This window comes from Notechis scutatus, chromosome 1 (assembly GCF_049901735.1).
Source record: "Notechis scutatus isolate UNSWTSFEM ecotype Mainland chromosome 1, rNotScu1.2, whole genome shotgun sequence".
NCBI lineage: Eukaryota > Metazoa > Chordata > Lepidosauria > Squamata > Elapidae > Notechis > Notechis scutatus.
Genome location: NC_142009.1, coordinates 186097416 through 186116895, shown reverse-complemented (window position 1 = coordinate 186116895; position 19480 = coordinate 186097416). Strand labels below are relative to the sequence as shown.

The window sequence follows — 19480 nt, the reverse complement described above, 5'->3', positions numbered from 1 at the left end:
GGCATTTCAGGCACTTCAACAGATTTTAATGTGTTTTACTTTTGTGGTTAATTATATCAAGTACTTAAAAACCATGTATAGTTTAAACTATGACTATTTTTAAACCACTGAAAGTCCTTAGTTAGATTACAGTGGTTTATAAATGTAATAAATATATATATATATATTGCCCCGACGGGGTTATATTTAAGGGCATGCAGAGGCTTTTGAATGGAGGAGGAAAACTGAAAGTTCTACTTCCCAAGCAGGCTTCTGCTCGCATGGATTCCATGATTTAGGCTCATCGTGCAACTAATGGATATTAATACAAATTACAAACTCAGCAACAGAACTAATACAAGGAAAATACAGTTATAACATAGTAAAGGTAGCTTTTCAGTAGATGAAGAAGAAATTCTGAGTTTTTCTTTTCTTTTGGCAGACTCTCAAGATACTATCAAGCTATTAGGTTTCTTCTTAATTTGAAAAGAAAAATAAGACCAAATACGACAAACAGAACAGATGAAGACTTCTGAAACACAAGACTGATGATGCAGACATATGGGAACATTACACACATATACAAATATATAAGATGGATTCCACAGATTTCAGAAGAGACACTATAGAAGAGAACTTTTTAAAGAGATGTTAAAAACAAAAGAATTATCTTGTTTAGGTACATTTATCATTAGTGACATGAACCTGTAGCTGGTGGTGGTTTGAGTGTTTTAGTTAGTACTTTCTTTTCTGGAACTGGTTTTATGGGTAATTCAGGCACTTTAAAGATATTAGTAAATTTGTTAATAAAAGAGAAACATAAATCCACAGACATAACAGACATTAAGACTGTATATCCTCCTTACCTGAGGATAGCTTCGATTGAAATTACTTCTGAATACATGGGATTACATACTAAGTCATCCAACTGCATCAGTGTTCATGAATCTGCTTCTATACTTACAACCATTCTATGCATATATTTTGAATTCAAAGTAATCCATTTCAGATTCAAAACAAGTGATAAAATGGCTGTTATTCCATAAGTTCAAAATAAACCTGATACAAGTTTTAATTAAAGCAGTCCTCTTAGAACACTTAAACTTCGCTATAGGAAGTTATAAGTTCAAAAGATTCACATCTGAATTTTTTTTGCATGGTACTAATACCTAGACTTCATGCATTTGATTTACTAATACCTTAACATACTATCTATTTTTGCAAATATATGCCAATTCCTTTAAAGGATCAAAATTATATTTTTGCCATATTGCTTTTCTTCCATTCAACCCCATTTGGACAGACAGGCAAAACATATATTTGCATACAAACTACAGTAATTTGATCTAAATTATTTTCGATTTTCTGAAAAGAATGTTTCTATTATAATTGTGAATTTTTAATTTATAGAAGAGACTTTTTTGCTGTACAAAACATTATACTGTATACCTTTAACTGGTTCAGGTTTTTTAGGTTCTATAGTGATCTCAGGTTCTTCAGGGGCAACAGGCTCGGGCTCCTCAGGGGGGACAATCTCCTCTGGCATTTCAACGATATGTATTTCAGGTTCTGTTACTTCAAAAGCTTCCACAGTTTCAGGTTCTTCTGCAGTGATGGCTTCTATGTCTTGGTGAACAGGCACATATTTCCGTTCTTTATATCCAATGAATGTTTTCATCTCTCGTTCTTCTTCACGTTCCAGGGTTTCTGATGGAAGTTGTGGTTTTTTAAATTCAGGTTCTGGCTTCTTAGATGGTTCTACTTTCTTAGGCACAGGAGTAAGCTTGGTCTTCTTAAAAGCAGGTTCTGGTTTTTTGGGCACAGCTGGTTCTGGTTTTTTGGGCACAGCTGGTTCTGGTTTTTTAGGTACAACAACTACCTTTGGCTTTTTCGGTGTAATGCCTGGTTCTTCAGGAGAAGGAACGACTTTGGGTTTTTTAGGAACCTCAGCAGGTTTTTTAGGTGCTGCAGGAGGTTCTTCAGGAACAGGAGCAACCTCAGGTTCTTCAGGGACAACAGGCTCGGGCTCCTCAGGGGGAACAATCTCCTCTGGCACTTCAAGGATATGTACTTCAGGTTCTGTTACTTCAAAAGCTTCCACGGTTTCAGGTTCTTCAAATGCAGTGATGTCTTCTACTTCTTGGTGAACAAGGATATGTTTCCTTTCTCTGTACCCAATGAATGTCTCTATCTCTCGTTCTTCTTCAGGCTCCACAGTTTCTGGTGGAGGTTCTGGTTTCTTAAACTCAGGTTCTTTTTTCTTAGGTGGTTCTGCTTTTTTAGGTACAGGAGTAAGTGCGGGCTTCTTAAAAGCAGGTTCTGGTTTTTTGGGGACAGCTGGTTCTGGTTTTTTGGGTATAGCTGGTTCTGGTTTTTTAGGTACAACAACTATCTTTGGCTTTTTCGGTGTAATGGTTGGAGCAGGTTCTTCAGGAAGAGGAACAACTTTGGGTTTTTTAGGAACCTCAGTAGGTTTTTTAGGCGCTGCAGGAGGTTCTTCAAGAACAGGAGCAACCTCAGGTTCTTCAAGAACAGGAGCAACCTCAGGTTCTTCAGGAATGGCAGTGACCTCAGGTTCTTCAGGAACAAAAGCAGGTTCGGGTTCTTCATATGAAACAATATCCTCTGGCTCTTCAAGAACATATACTTCAGGCTCTGTTACTTCAAAAGTTGAAGCACGCTCCGGTTCTTCAAACGCAGAGATGGCCTCAGCTTCATCTTTGTACACAGCTATGTGTTTCTCTTCTCTATGTGCAATGAACGTTTGTATTTCTTTTTCTTCTTTATGTTCTACAATTTCTGGTGGACGCTCTGCTTTTTTAATCTTGAATATTGGTTTCTTAGGCACTTCTACAGGTTCAGGTTTTTTAGGTATGGGAGTAACTTTGGGCTTTTTGGGCACTGCCTCAACTGGTTTTTTAGGCACAGCTGGTTCCGGTTTCTTAGGCACAGCAACTGGAACAATGGCTGGTTCTTCAGGTTCAGCAACAGGTTCAGGTTCTGCAGGAGGAACAATGGCCTCCCATTCTTCCAAAATGTATTCTTCAGGCTCTGTTACTTCAAACACAGCCGCATGCTCAGGTTCTTCTAATGCACCGATGACGTCTACATCTTGGTGAACAGTCACAATTTTCTCTTCTCTGTATCCAGTGACAGTATGAATTTCTCGTTCTTCTTCATAAACTTCTTTAGCTGGTGGAGGTTCAGGTTTCTTAGGCACGGCTTTTGGTTTTTTAGGCACAGCAGTAGGTTCAGCTTTCTTGGGCACTGGGGTAGGTTTTGGTTTCTTGGGCACAATAGCAGGTTTATGCTCTTCAAGAACAACAGTGACTTCAGTTTCCTCCACATGAACAAGAGTTTCTACTTCTTCAGTCACAGCAGCTGGTTCTGGCTCTTCTGTCACTGCAAAATGCTCTGGTTCTTTAGATAAAACAAGAATTACTTTTTTATTGGCAAAAATGTTTTGACATATTTTGGAAGTTTAAAAGAGGTGAGCATTCTTTAAGAATGGTTAAAGATATTTTAGCTCACATGACAAGGCAATGTAAGAGGTAAGAGCAAGAGTAAGAAGAGTAAGAATAAGAGGTACAAAAACAATGAAACACAATAAAAAGCGTAATGAAATTAGCCATTGTGCATCCCATATTAAGGTCTATACAAAACACTTCTGATGAAGATGCACACAATTAAGCATTATGACTCATTGCACTATGCCAACAGCACTCTTTACAAATGAAACCTCAGCAACAAGCAGTAGTTAGCTATCTGATTGATAAACAATTATTTATAACTTCATTAATTGTGAGCTATACCTGTAACAGGTGGAGCTTCTGGTTTTCTAACTACTGGCTTTTTAAACACAGGAGTTGGCTTTTCTTCTTCAACAATCACCTTTTCGGGTACTTCAGGCACTTGAAAAATATTAATTAATTAATTATTTTTTACAATATTTAGAAAGACCAATGAAACATCAGAAATGAAAATGCCAAAACTTGAAATAATAGCATAGGTAACATCTATATGCCTCTACTTTCAAAGTGATCTATCAAAACAGCAATGATAATTTATTTGGACTCTCAGTTGAGTATAAATATCAAAACTGATATCTATACATAAGAAGGCACAGTGAACACATTATAGAAAGATATTATGAAAAGTATAGTCAAGAATTAATCAACCATTAAAGAATATGAATTTTTTTTGAATGATTATAAGATAAGATATTACTTTTTACAAAGAAGAGTCTTTGTTTTGAATGTAGGAATGTTCTCTTCAGTCTGCTTACTTGAGGATTTCAAGCAGTCTAAGAATATTTGTTCGATTTTTAAAATAGTATTGATTCCATTACAATATATAAAATGCCAACCAATAATGCAACATGAAGATGTAAAATATTATACATGACATATTACTCAAAGTTTACATCAGTCTATCATTTTCACTATGAATCCCAAGTCTTTGCTTTCATGTAGCTTTACATACATAACCATGAGCCACATTTTTATTAGTCACAATGTATAAGTTTACAGATAACTACAAACCATATAGTCATTTATGGAAATACTTCATGATTTTGTACAAATTCTGATTTGTAAAGTTTGGGTATGCTCCCCAGCAGTGTACAAGTATTGCCTATATATGCCATAGGCCTCAAGCTAGGATTATGTACATGGCATTTTATTAAAGCAAATAAAAGGCTGCCAAACTTATATTTAAGGATTTGAAATATTCCTCTACACAATGGCGTAAGATTTTCTCAAACTATTTTTAAAAAAATAAAAATTCATTCCATGCCTAAATATTCTGTTTACATCAGTGGGAGCAACTTTATATATATTTCCTGAAATATAAACCTCAAAGATATCCTGTAGACTTAGTCTCAGCAAATTATGAGTACAATTGCAACCTTAACAGTGCTGAGTTTGGGCTGGATCATTCCACATAAGGGCCATAACTCAATAAAATTAAATATTATTTGTTATTTAAATTTTGGAGTTTTATATGGAGACTCATATCCAAAGCTTTGACTCTATTTAATTCAGATACCTTTAGCAGGAGGTTCTGGTTTCTTAGGCACTTTTTCTTCTGGGATAATTTTCTTAGGCACTTCAGGCACTTTAAAAGATAATTATTGATTTTGAATTTGCAGTGTCAAAGACAGAAAAGATTTGAAAACAGTGAAACAATGGACACCAAAGACAAAAACAGTGGCACTGTTGAAGACATACAAATAACTTTTCTTTTGAACTCTTCTAGCATAAGCAAAACAAATCCTATTTTTTCTCTGTTCTTATGCTTTGTCTTTCACACTAATATGCATCCATTCATATTCTCTTTCCAGTATATACAGTTAGAGCCATGAAGTTTATCAATGGGTTCATTTGACATCTCTTTCTATGAAGACTTGATGATCACATAAACAAGAAATGAGATGGTTCCCCTATCACATATTGAATTTTTCATAATGTCCATATATTTCCTCTTTGTACAGATCTTAGCTACTCCTGACAAATTATACAATTACTGCTGACGTTCATTGGAAGAAGAAAGAACGAATGCCATGCTTTAGAATAATGGTGGCAAATACCTTTAGTAGGCGGAGCCTCTGGTTCAGCTGGTTTCTTTTCTGGGACCACTTTCTTGGGAACTTCTGGCACTGTAAAATATGGCAGCTAGAATTAGTTTGTGAATGTTTTGTTATGAATAAAAAAAAAATCACTAAACGTGTGTGTGTGTTTGTGTTTGTGTGTATGTCTAATATCACTAACATATACCTTTGGGGGCTGGAGGTTCTGGCTTTTTCACAGGAACTTCTTCTTCTAGGATGATTTTCTTTGGTACTTCTGGAACTTTAAAGATAGTATATTATTTTCAGATGAATCAATGACTTAAATCTGGGGGGAAAAGCCACATGGAACCCTAATTAACCAGGCAGCTACCCTGCTCTAAAGCATTCATGAATCTCTAGAATAATTTTAATTAGAGGAATTCTTCTGGGCCTTATGGGGTTGTCCATATATTCCTAGAAAATAAAAGTGCTGAAACAGGAATGGCTTTGGCACAGTGCTTTGTCTGAACAGCGTATCCAGATGAACAATTTTCCTTAATGTACATTGGGATTTTAAAGAGCTTCATTTTGGGGTGGAGGAGAGGGAAGAGAATGAGGGAGAGTGACAAGGAACAATTTCTTCAAATTATTTTTTAGTACATGAATGTTTATGACTCCCTTTGCGTTCTGGTATCCACTCTATGCATCAGCTAATCTTCTAGTCCACGGAAGCCATTGTAGGAGAGCACTTAGAAAGGAACTTAAATTTCTAAACATGCCCCTTGACCAAAAAAACCATGTCCTGCCCTTCCTGTATGATGATCCAAATCCCAATTTGTACCTTTGGCAGGAGTTGGCTCTGGCTTTTTGATCTCAGGCACTGGGACTTCCTCTTCAGGAATCACTTCTTCAGGGACTTTAAAGATAAAAAGGCCTTTTACTTTGAATTTTGTAGGAGATGTTGTTCATTCAAAAATTAATTAAATACAAAATTTATAAAGACTGACTCGTGAGAATGAAGATGAGATTGAAATAATCCATAGAAGTGCATTTTTAAAAATTCTTTATAAATCAACAGTACAAAACACAAAAAAATACAAATAGATTGGGGAAGGGAGGACATAATGACATCATTGCATAATTTCTTTCATTTGCATCATAACAAAGATGATGCAATCATGTCTGGAACAGATTCCTAGAAACACACATATAATAATACCCATGCCTGCTCATTCGTTCTCAAGAAATAATATCAAATGTTAATTATTGTTAACAATTATTAACAATTCATACCTTTGGCAGGTGGAGCTTCTGGTTTCTTAGGCACCTTAGTTGGTACTTTCTTTTCAGGAACAACTTTCTTTGGCACTTCAGGCACTTCAAAATATTAATACACTTTTAGTATAAGCACTTTGGAAAAATGACTTGAAGAATGCAGGTGCCAACAAAATAACTAAAATAAAGCCACCTGCCCATTTTTCATGTTCCTGATTTTTAGCCAAATATATTTTCATATTATATTCATAAACTATTAAAATGTGAAAGAGTTTGCTTTAAAATACTTAATATTATTGTTAATTATTCCTTTAATATAACACTTACCTTTAGCAGGTGGAGCTTCTGGTTCAACTGGTTTCTTTTCTGGAATGACTTTCTTGGGAACCTCTGGCACTTTGGAATACAAGGGACAGAATTAATGAATGTAAAAGAAAAAATATAACCTCAAGAAAGAAGATTTTTTTAAAAGTTTGGACAAAAATATGAAAGGATGCAGTAATTCCTGATAACTGATCTGCAAAATAAGAACTGAACTGCCACTGAACATTTTGAATGGGGTGATGGTCAAATAATAGGGAATATCGGGAAGGGATGCCATTAAAATGTTAATGTAATCCTTGATGATGCAAGTAATATATGCCAGCCCATACCTTTGGGGGTGGGAGGTTCAGGCTTTTTCACAGGTACTTTTTCTTCTGGGATGACTTTCTTTGGCACCTCTGGAACTTCAAAGATATTACACAGATTGTATTCCCAGTTTTGAAAAGAAACCTCTCAGTTATTTAAATGTGAAAGGACATTAGAAAAGAGAAAACAAATCTATGCATACTGTAAATGCAATCAATCCATCATCAATCATATGTATTGTAATTTCCAATACTGTACATGTGGTCATCTTAGATTAATATTTGTAATAAGGCAGAGAGTCTACGTTATTCTTACACAGGAAGTAATTGAAAAAGAAGCGTAATGAATGTTATGCTTGCTTTTTAAAGGGAGCACAGAATTTACTCATAGAAGGATGCTAATTAATAATTAATTAATTAATTCAATTTCTAATGCTTCCAGGCATCAAACCCTTTGGGCAGCTTACAAAGAGTGGAGAATAGTAAAAAGGAAAAAAATAATCAAACTTTATACGAAGACTGTGTGAATCAAAACTCATCAAAACAAAGCACCGTTTCTGCTGAGTAGCACAGCCTTATAAAATTCTCACTGAAGTGATACCCACAAATGTCACATTATTGTGTTCACATGGATAAAAACCACCTCTGAGTTTATTTTTCTAATTAATCTTTCAATGTAATTTAATTCATGCAGCAGAGGTATCACTTTTATCTGGAATAATATGTTGGGTTTTAGAAAATAAAAAAATGCTGGAAGATCTGTACCTTTGGCAGGAGGTGGTTCTGGCTTTTTGATCTCAGGAACATGGACTTCCTCTTCGGGGACCACTTCCTTTGGAATCTCAGGAACTTTAAAGATAACAAGGCAATTTAAGGCTTTGAATTTTAAAGATCTGGAGGAGATGTTCAGCATGCAAAAATAAGTAGAAAAAATTTATAGTTCATGGACTCATGGGAGACACTCAGGAAGATAATCTCATAATCATAGAAAGAAAGCTTTTTTCCCCTTTTCTTTTACAGATCAATGGTACAAAAGAGAAATGTTGGTGTCTACCAAATAGGACAGGGGAAGACATGTGACATTGTGCAAATGAACTGGGCTACAGACTATACGTATGTATGTCACAATAAACCAAATTACATAAATTTCTCTCATTTGCACCAGGATGCTATAACACAAATGATCCATTATGGCTTGTAATGGATTCCTGAAAACATACATAGTAACAATGCAGGTCTGCCCATTCTCCTTCAAGAAAATAGTATAAAACAATAACAATTATTAATAATTCATACCTTTGGCGGGTGGAGCTTCTGGTTTCTTAGGCACCTTAGTTGGTACTTTCTTTTCTGGGACAACCTTCTTTGGCACTTCAGGCACTTCAAAATATTAAAATACTTTTAGTACAAGTACGTTGGAAACAACTTGAAGAATGCAGGTGTCCCAAAAATAACTAAAATAACAACCCCTGCTCCCCCCATATACATTATTCATGTTTCTGATTTTTAAAAAAACTTATTTCCATATTGTCTGCATGCAGTAAAATAACCTGAAATATTTTGCTACAAATGTGTAGTGTTAATTGTCATCTTAATAATACCACAACTATACCTTTAGCAGGTGGAGTTTCTGGCTCCTTTGGCTCAGCAACTGGAACCTTTTCTTTTGGAACAGGTTTCTTTGGCACCTCAGGCACTTGAAAATATTAGTTGGTGTCAACTTTATGCATCCCAAACATTTAAAAAAGCTACCATATTACTCAAAATGACCAGTAGTTTCCAATGCATCATCAGTCATGCCTCATTTTAATAAAATGAAGTTAGAGGCATACAAGATACTTATAGCATAATGAAAAATACAAGAGAAATTAAGGGCAAATACTAAAGTGCACTATTAGGTAAAGGGAGATAACATAATAATAAACTTGGAAGGGGCCTTGGAAGTCTTCTAATCCAAACTCCTCCTCAAGTATGAAATCCTATAACATTTCAGACAAATGGTTGTCCAATCTCTTCTTCCAAACCTCCAGTGTTGGACCATCCACAACTTTTGGAGGCAAGTCATTCCACCGATTAATTGTTCTAACTATCAAGGAATTTCTCCTTAGTTCTAGGTTGTTTCTCTCTCCACAATTAGTTTCCACCCATTGCTTCTTGTCCTGCCTTCAGGTACTTTGGAGGATAAGTTGACTCCCTCTTCTTTATGGCAGCTACTAAGATATTGGAACAGTGCTATCACATCACTCTTAATTCAGATCCATATTAAGTGTGCTTGCTGAGTTTACAAATTGCATGTACCTTTAGCTGGCGGTGCCTCTGGTTTTTTAGGCACAGGCTTTTCTTCTGGAATGGGTTTCTTTGCTACTTCAGGCACTATTAAAGAAAAGGCATGAGCTGTTATTACTCTTTGGGGCATCAACTCTGGCATATACACGGGGCTAGAGTTAACAACCTGCCTTCACTAACAGAAGCAGTTTCCATTGATAGAACTGGAAGCAGCTGATTCCCATCCACCCCATAGCCTCTCAGAAATTTTCCAAAGATTACAGAGCAGCGGTGGGATTCATTTTTTTTTTACTACCGGTTCTGTGGGTGTGGCTTGGTGGGTGTGGCAGGGGAAGGATACTGTAAAATCTCCAGTCAGAGGTGGTATTTGTCGGTTCTCCGAACTATTCAAAATGTCCGCTACCGGTTCTCCAGAACTGGTCAGAACCTGCTGAATACCACCTCTGTTACAGAGCGAATCTTGACAGTTTGCTAGGAAAGCATCAACACATGAGCTTTGTCCAGAACATTTCAGAAATGAAAGTGGAAGCATAACACACAATATAATCAAATGATGACTGCTGTGGTGAACATATACATAATGAATGCCATGGTAAAGCCTTCAGGTTTTGCTCATTTAGTTTAAGCTCTCTTTGAACACAGGAGGAGGCATATCTAATAAAATAAGTATAAGCACGCCAAAACAAACTATCCAACATATACTTTAAATCCTTCTTCTCATTTGTTCATAGTAACTGGGGAGACAAATATCTTAACTGCGATGCATAGTTTGTTTATTAGTGTAATTTCCATGAAATATCAGCCTCATGGCTCTTGATAAAAATCTCAACAAGAAATCTTAAATTACAATCGGTCAAATTCTCCCTAGGGTGAATCAATTGGGACTGAAATGTCATCTTATTCCATTGTCAGGCAGTGAATAACAGGACATTTCTCCCGGCTCTGTGCTATTATATAAGATAAACTTATACATGCCTATTCAAACATAAATTCCGCTGATTTGAATGGAGCTTCTTCTTAGATAAACATTCAGTCACATATAAGCTTAATTTATTTATTATGCACATCCTTAGAAAATTTATATTCAAACAGTACTATAAATCCTGAACAAACATACATCACAAGCTCAAATATCAATGGTTTTGTAAGACAGGCGAAATATCAATGGTTTTGTAAGACATGCTGTTTTTATATGCCAGTAACTGGGTTCAGAAACAAGCATCTATAAAACATAAAGTAGCAATGCACATTTATAAAACAAATAGATACTATCCATCAATGTTGTTTTTAATAAGATGTACCTTTGGCTGGAGGTGCTTCTGGAACAGCAGCTGGTACTTTTTCTTCTGGGACTGCTTTCTTGGGCACTTCAGGCACTTTAAAGAAATAGTATAGTTTTCTGATATACCGTATTTCAGTATGTTAAAACATAAGTGAAAAGGAATTATAAAATGGACTTAGGCACTGATGACTCTTAGCATTATTATAATACTTACTTCAAGATTTACGATTAAAAAAAATAAAGTTATAGAAGTATAAAAGTATAAAAACTGAATTTTCAAGAGTGAGGGGAAAACAGGGCAGTTTTTTTCAGAATGACATTAAGCGTGAGATGTACCTTTAGTGGGGGACGGTAGCTCTGGTTTTTTAGGCACAGCAACAATTACTTTTTCTTCCAGCACAACTTTCTTGGGCATCTCAGGAACTTTAAAGATATTAGTATGTTTTAGTTTAAAGAATTTCAAATAGTTTTCTCACAGTATAAAGAAAAGATTTCTTGTTCAAACAGACAAAAATGACACAAAGACAGAAGGTCAAGAATACTGGTAGTAAAATCACACAAAGAGACATTCAGGATCCTTCCCATTATCATGAATAAGTCATCCCTGAGGACATCTTCAAGAGTTATGAAGAAATATTGCATAGTCAGGCAATAAATATGATAAATCTTTTGTGTAACTAAGGAATTGAGATAAAAATTTCCAGCTGTATCTCATTCAATCATGGGTGATCCATTTACCTAAGCAAATATGCTCTCGGTTGAGACTTTGGATGTTTCTCTATTAATTGACGGACATGACTGAACTCAACTGAAACTATAAAAGATTTCAAAATATCTGCAATATCCATGTTGTAAGATTATCTCCACTGGTCCTCAGCTCTAAAAATTATTTTGCAGTTTTCTTCTATATACCAGATATTTAAAATATATTAGATGGTGTTAATTACATAAATGGAAAAAAGATACACATCGATAATTATCAACAAGATGACAAGAGAAGATTTGACACTAAGTTTGACATGACTTTTACATATTCACAGTTCGAGTTATAAAACAAGGAATTTGTACAGATACAAAAACATATTTTCAAGAAGACATATCTTTCATACAAAACTAGACAAACACTTATTAAGATAATAGTGTATTTTGCTTTTGAAGATAATATCTATATCTTGTATATATCAGATATTTAAAATATATTAGATGGTGTAAATTACATACATGGAAAAAGATATCACACCGATAATTATCAACAAGACAACAAGAGACAACAAGATTTGACACTAAGTTTGACATGACTTTTACATATTCACAGTTCCAAGTTATAAGACAAGGAATTTGTACAGATACAAAAACATATTTTCAAGGTGACATATCTTCCATACAAAACTAGACAAACATTTATTAAGATAAGAGTGTATTTTGTTTTTGAAGATAACATCTACCTTTTAATGGTGAAGGTTCTATGGTTACAGGTTCTCTTTTTTTAGGTTTAGCAACAATCACCTTTTCTTCTATTTTTTGAGGCAATTCTTTTTTTTCTACTTTTTCTTCCTCTTCTTCTAATTGCATTATTTCTGGCACCACCAAGACTTCTGGTTTCCTGGGCTGGGAAATAGCAATCTTTTCTTCTTCCACTAATGTTTTAGACACTTTAATAGTTGTCTTAGGTTTAGCTATACTTTTCTTCCCTTCAGGTACCAGAAGTTCTTTTTCAAGCAAGACATAATGTTCAGATTTTTGGGGTTCAGAAATGGCTGCCTCCTCTTCTTCCACCTCAACCACTAACGACTCAAGGGATTCTGGTTTTCTGGGTTTGCAAATAATTAACTTTATTCCTTTCGTTTTTTGCTCTACTTCCTTAGGCTCCATAATAGTTTTCTTGGATTTCATGATCTGTTTCTTTTTTTCATGTTTTGGAGGTTCTACTGGTTCAAGGGTCACATATTCTAGTTCCCGAAGCTGTGCTACAGCTATCTTTTCTTCTACTGCTTCAAGCTCTACTGCCTCAATCAGCACAAAGGATTCTGGTTTTCTAGGTTTGGTTGCAGTTATCTTTTGTTTTGGCACATGGGGTTCTACTTTTTGGGGGATGATAATAGGCTCAGGTGGCTTAGCTTTAGCAACAGCTATCTTCTTTTCTAGCTCTAAGTGATCTAACATTTCAGTTTGGGGGAGTTTAGCATGAGTTCTCTTTTCTTCTCTTATTTGCTGTTTTACCGATTCAACTATTGCAATAGCTTCAGGTTTGGCAGATTCTAGTTTTTCTTCTTCCATTTTTAATGTTTTGGGCATTGTAATTGTTTTTTTAGGTTTAATCATAGTTTTCTTCTTTTCAGACACTTGAGGTTCGACTTTTTCATGTTTCACCACAAGTTCTGGTTTGTGGAGTTTAACAGCAGTAATTTCTCCCTCCTCCTCCTCTTCCTCTTCTGTCTTGAACTCTATTGCATCTGGCACCACTGCAGATTCTGATTTTTTGAGCCTGGCCACCATAACGTTTTGTTTAGATTCCACAATTTTATCTACTGCAATAGCCTCTGTTTTTTTAAGTTTAGTAATTACTAATGTTTTTTCAGATATATGTTCTGTGGCTTCAGCTATCACCACGTGTTCTGGTTTGGGCGATTTAGCAACAGTAATTTCTTCTTCTTCCTCCTCCTCCTTCTTCTTGAAATCTTTTGCTTCAGGTTCTGTTTTTTTTTGTCCGGCAATCACAATCTTCTTTTCAGATTCCACAGTTTTATCAATTGCAATAGTCTCTGGTTTTTTAGGTTTAGCAATTAATACCTTTTTTCTTTGTATGTGTTCTGTGATTTCAGGTATCGGCATAACTTCTGGTTTGGGGGGTTTAGCAATAGTAATTCGTTTTTCTTCTTCTTCTTCCTCCTCCTCCTCCTCTGCCATCACTGCGGTTTCTGGTTTTCTCAGTTTGGAAATATCAATCTTCTGTTTAGATTCCACAATTTTATCTACTGTAATAGTGTCTGGCTTTTTAGGTTTAGTAATTACTAATGTTTTTTCTGGTACGTGTTCTGTGATTTCAGGTATCACCACAGGTTCTGATTTGGGGGCTTTAGCAATAGTAATTTCTTTATCTTCTTCTTCCTCCTCCTCCTCTTCCTCTTTCTTGAAATCTATTGCTTCTGGAACCACTGCAGGTTCTGGTATTTTTCGTCTGGCAACCACAATCTTCTTTTCAGATTCCACAGTTTTATCAATTGCAATAGTCTCTGGTTTTTTAGGTTTAGCAATTAATACCTTTTTTCTTTGTATGTGTTCTGTGGTTTCAGGTATCGGCATAACTTCTGGTTTGGGGGGTTTAGCAATAGTAATTTGTTTTTCTTCTTCTTCCTCCTCCTCCTCCTCCTCTGCCATCACTGCGGTTTCTGGTTTTCTCAGTTTGGAAATATCAATCTTCTGTTTAGATTCCACAATTTTATCTACTGTAATAGCGTCTGGCTTTTTAGGTTTAGTAATTACTAATGTTTTTTCTGGTACGTGTTCTGTGATTTCAGGTATCACCACAGGTTCTGATTTGGGGGCTTTAGCAATAGTAATTTCTTTTTCTTCTTCTTCCTCCTCCTCCTCTTCCTCTTTCTTGAAATCTATTGCTTCTGGAACCACTGCAGGTTCTGGTATTTTTTGTCTGGCAACCACAATCTTCTTTTCAGATTCCACAGTTTTATCAATTGCAATAGTCTCTGGTTTTTTAGGTTTAGTAATTGATACCTTTTTTCTTTGTATGTGTTCTGTGGTTTCAGGTATCGGCATAACTTCTGGTTTGGGGGGTTTAGCAATAGTAATTTGTTTTTCTTCTTCTTCCTCCTCCTTCTCTTCCTCCTCTTCCTTCTTGAACTCTATTGCTTCTGGAACTATTGAGGACTCTAGTTTTCTCAATTTGGCAGTCTTAATCTTCTGTTTAGATTCCACAATTTTATCTACTGGAATAGTCTCTGTTTTTTTAGCTTTAGTAATTACTACTGTTTTTCCTGGTATGTGTTTTATGATTTCAGGTATCACCTCATGTTCTGGTTTGGGGGCTTTAGAAATAATAATTTCTTTTTCTTCTTCCTCCTCCTCTTCCTCTTCTGTCTTGAACTCTATTGCTTCTGGCACCACTGCAGGTTCCACTGCTTTTCTTCTGGCAACTACAATCTTCTGTTTAGATTCCACAGTTTTATCTACTGCAATAGTCTCTGGCTTTTTAGGTTTAGTAATGACTACTGTTTTTCCTGGTACGAGTTCTGTGGTTTCAGGTGTCACCATAAGTTCTGGTTTGGGAGGTTTAGCAATTATTCCCCTCAGTTCTTCCACTTCCACCTTGAGAATTTCAAGAACTCCAGCATGCTCTGGTTTCCTAGGTTCTGTGGGAGTTATCTTCTGTTGAGGCATCTGAGACTCCACCATTTCCTGCTCTGTAGTGGGCTCAGCTTTTTTAGATTTAGTAACTGCTATTTTCCTTTGGGGCAGCTGAGGTTCAGTGACGTCTTCTTCAAGTTCTACAATTTGGGGTTTTCTAGGCTTAGTAATGGCTGCCTTCTTCCCTGGCATTTTCTCTACTACTTCTAGCAGTTCAGTGAGTTCTTGTTTTCTAGGTTTAGAAAGGGTTGTCTTCTGTTCTGGTACCTGAGGCTCTGCTGGTTTAAGTTTAATGATGGGTTCTGGTTTGGGAGTTTTAGCAACAATTTTTTTCTCTTCTGGTATTTGAGGCTGTACTATTTTAATTTCAGCAGTGGATTCTCCTTTTTTATATAGAGAAACTGTCTCTGGTTTTTCAACTTTTGCAACAGGTATCTTCTCTTCTGCCATCCCTTTTCTGGATACCTTGGACACTTTAAATAAAATTAATTCTTGTAAGAATTTGTAAAATACAAAATACAAATGGCAGCATGAAACTGAACAGATAAAATAATGGAACATTTTCAATAGTTTGGTGATTTTGTTGCTCTATGTACTCTTTGGAGAGATTATGTACCTTTGAAAGACAGAATCTCTTCTTTCCCAGAAATGATATCTGGAACTCTTTCTTCTTTTTCTTCTAGGAGGATTTCCTCATAGGTTTCTGCCACTTAAAAATATTAGCTTTCTTTAGACATACAACTCATATTTGGAACATTTTCGGAGAAAAACAAAACAAAGGATTATGAACAAAAAGAAGATCTGGCATTCTATGTTAAGACTCAGATTTGTTCATAATTTTTGGAGTACGTCAGCTGTTAGATTAAATAATTTATTTCCCTATAAAAATACTTGATCATAAGTTATAAGTGCTTGAAACAGGCTTATTCAGATTCAGTCTTTCAATAAGTGAATTCTCTTCCATAGTTAAGAATTTTTTTTCTCTCTCTCTCTCCTCTCTCTCTGTTTGATATCTCAGAGTTGTATTGGTCTTCGACTGTAATAAAAATTTCAACCTTTCATATCACAGAATTTTTAAAAAGATATTAATTTCTGCAAGAGTTTCTTTTTTAATGTAAAAATATAAAAAAAAAACTGACAATATGAATAATTTATGTCAACCAATCCCCAAATTCAGAAATATATGATAATGTACTACAGTGATAGCTTGATTAAATTGCCTTGAAATTCATTTATTTTATGATTATGTTCATGAAGAGCTGATATACCTTTAGATGCTGGAAATTCCTGTACTTTAGGAGTCCGTGTAATAGAAATTATTTTTTGAGGAATCTTCTTCTCTTGAATCTCAGGTGCTTTAAAGATATTAGTATTTTTTTAAAATAAGAGGTTAATGTAAATAACAGACAAACAGTTACAACAACATACATATTTCACTGGTCCTGTATTTTTTCTTATATTGTTTTTTCTATGCAAAAATTAATGATAAAATTGTGGTTTTAATTTTAGGTCAGCCAGTTTTTTCATGTTGATGGTCTGGGATGATAGATAAAGATACTATTCTGTAAATCTGCAAACTTAATTGTATTTTCTTGGATAATTTTCCTCAAATTGTTGTCTTCTAGGACTATCCTACTACAATCTACATCATCCCATGCCAGTATAGCTATGAGACTGATGATAATTTCATCAAGTGAATGTGCATTTAGCTTCAGACTAACAATTTAAAAGATAGATGTTTTCTCCCTAAAATGGCATTGAGGGATCTGTTATAATTTTTATTCAGTTTTCTTAAAGTGAATTGAGATCTATATAAAGAGAGTATTATTATTGACTGCAGGTGTTGTCTCCCATGACTGGGGAAGCATCCAGTCTAATGGAGATATTAGATTCTCAATACTGAATTATATCTCATTTGACTATTCTATAAAATTGCACCGACTTTTAAAAAATGCAATGAATCCATCCATCTTCCATTAAATAATTGATTCTAAAAGAGATTAATAGAGGAAAATGAAGAGCCATCAACTGTTATTCCATTTGCAGCTTGAAGATGTTACCTTGGATGAGTGGTACTTCTTCCTTAGGGATGGGTTTCTTCTTTTCTAGCACATCTTTCTTGGCCACTGAAGACACATCAAAGATATTAGTTTCTTTTTGAGTATAGAGACAAACATAAACTATTAGACAAACAGGGAAGGGGGAAGACAAGAAAAGACTGAGAAGACATTTTAAGAAGGGTTGATTGCTTGAGAAATTTATATAGGAATTGATGTACCTTTAGCTGGAGGAGCTTTGTCTTTTGCAGGAATGCCAGTTGGTATCTTTTCTTCTGGAAGAGCTTCCTCTTCCAGTTCATACACTTTGAAGATATTAGTAGACATTTCAAAATGATGCACACAAACAGTAGATCAGAAAGACAGCATTCGAACAACATATAAGAAAACATGTAATCCATGCTAACTAAAGCTCAAACTAAAACTCTCAAAAAGATAATTCATTAATTATTTGCATTCTATGTCTACAATAATAATAATTTATTAAATTTATATGCTGCCTGACTACTAGTGTCAGGGTAGTTTACAATTGTTCAAACTTTTAAAAATGAAGGACAAAGGGGGGAAAACATAAAAACAGAATCAAAGAACAACAATAGTAAAAAAAACAACACAAAACCAGAAGGGAACAAAAAAGAAGAACCATGATTGCACTTTCCTTTTCACAATGAATAGCAGGTGGAGCAATTAATTTTGCTGTCCAAAATGATTTAGTATATTGCTGATCACATGATGGCTGCTAGCACTGCTTTGTTTGATATGATACTTCATATTTAAATTAGGATTTCAATAAAGAATCTTTGTCACAATTTGCCAAAACAATATAAAAACAGTACAACTAAACAAACAAACAATACAATCAGATATTACAAAGGAAGAAGACCAAAAATGGTGAATTCAGGGAACCCCAAATCCTCCCACCGACAATTGACATCCAACAAAGGGGCCACCAACGACCCTTACCCAAAGCCTGGGACAATAATGTCCAGACAGAAACATAAGTAGGGCAATATCACAAAATAAAATAACACAAAACAAATGAAAATAAATATAAGATTTTAATCTTCTTTCTTGTCAATATTCAATGTACCTTTAGGTGGTAAAGGCTCTTTTCTTTTTGGAACAGGCTTAGGGACCTTCTCCTCTGGAACAGCTTTCTTGGGCACTTCACGCACTTTAAAGATACAGATATCATTTTTAGTTATTAATTTGTATAAGATTCTTAGAAGAACGTTACTTAATAATGAGGAAAGAACAGAACACACAATCACACTTAGTGAGCACATAATCAATACATACAAAGCAAGAGAGAAGATGTAGAATATCAGCAATTAAGTCAGAATTTAGTTCATAACGATAGCTGAAGAAAAAGAGTACCTTTAGGTGGAGGTGCCACTTCTTTTTTAGGAACAGCAGTTGGTATCTTTTCTTTTGGAACTGGCTTCTGAAGTTCAGGCACTTTAAAAGATGAATTTCTTTTTTAAATACTTATTCAGCCATTGAATTAGAGATTAGTTGACAATAAAGAAGAACAAATTGAGTGTCTCACATTCAGATTTTAGGGAGAAACAAAAAAGATTCATGGTTGGCAATCATTCCAATCACAAAATATTTTTTTTGTTAAAACGAAGGGAGGGAGGAATGGGGCTGCAGACAATTGGACAACTCTCTGGCACAGTTTTTCTCAACCTCAGGAATTTTAATATGTGTGGCATTGAAGGCCCCACATTTTAAAGTTGCACTGCTCTAGCACTTGTAGAAATGTCTTCTGGTCTTGAGTCAAAATTTTGGGGTTCAAACTTATATTCTGGATTTTTTCCCTTCTATTATTTTTCCATTCTTCAGATATTTAGCATGAATTCTTAAAGCACACGAACCTCAAAGCCCAGGAATAAATGGTGATAGTGGTAAGAAAACTTAGTTAATTGAATACATATATTTCTCAAACTTAAACTATTAAACTAATTGACCTAACTTTTATCAAGAATGCTAATGAAAAGGAAATATAAAGAATATGTTTCTTTAATAAACATGAGGATTCAGGGTTCCAGAAAAAAACTAT

General features: G+C 35.0%; 1 protein-coding gene across 1 annotated transcript in view; it reads right to left on the bottom strand.

The window, feature by feature from the left end:
- TTN (titin) overlaps positions 1–19480 on the bottom strand; it is a 311277-nt gene that overhangs the window by 135911 nt on the left and 155886 nt on the right. The window contains exons 163-184 of the mRNA XM_087950422.1: positions 18796–18876; positions 18509–18592; positions 17640–17723; positions 17422–17487; positions 16630–16716; positions 15978–16070; positions 12445–15834; positions 11336–11422; positions 11019–11093; positions 9730–9804; positions 9044–9127; positions 8728–8811; positions 8197–8280; positions 7456–7530; positions 7130–7198; positions 6821–6904; positions 6369–6443; positions 5754–5828; positions 5567–5635; positions 5026–5094; positions 3792–3890; positions 1429–3399 (exon numbers count right to left, since the gene is read on the bottom strand). Of these exons, the coding sequence (XP_087806548.1) occupies positions 1429–3399; positions 3792–3890; positions 5026–5094; positions 5567–5635; positions 5754–5828; positions 6369–6443; positions 6821–6904; positions 7130–7198; positions 7456–7530; positions 8197–8280; positions 8728–8811; positions 9044–9127; positions 9730–9804; positions 11019–11093; positions 11336–11422; positions 12445–15834; positions 15978–16070; positions 16630–16716; positions 17422–17487; positions 17640–17723; positions 18509–18592; positions 18796–18876 (6960 nt within the window). The remainder of the gene's footprint in view (positions 1–1428; positions 3400–3791; positions 3891–5025; positions 5095–5566; positions 5636–5753; positions 5829–6368; positions 6444–6820; positions 6905–7129; positions 7199–7455; positions 7531–8196; positions 8281–8727; positions 8812–9043; positions 9128–9729; positions 9805–11018; positions 11094–11335; positions 11423–12444; positions 15835–15977; positions 16071–16629; positions 16717–17421; positions 17488–17639; positions 17724–18508; positions 18593–18795; positions 18877–19480) is intronic.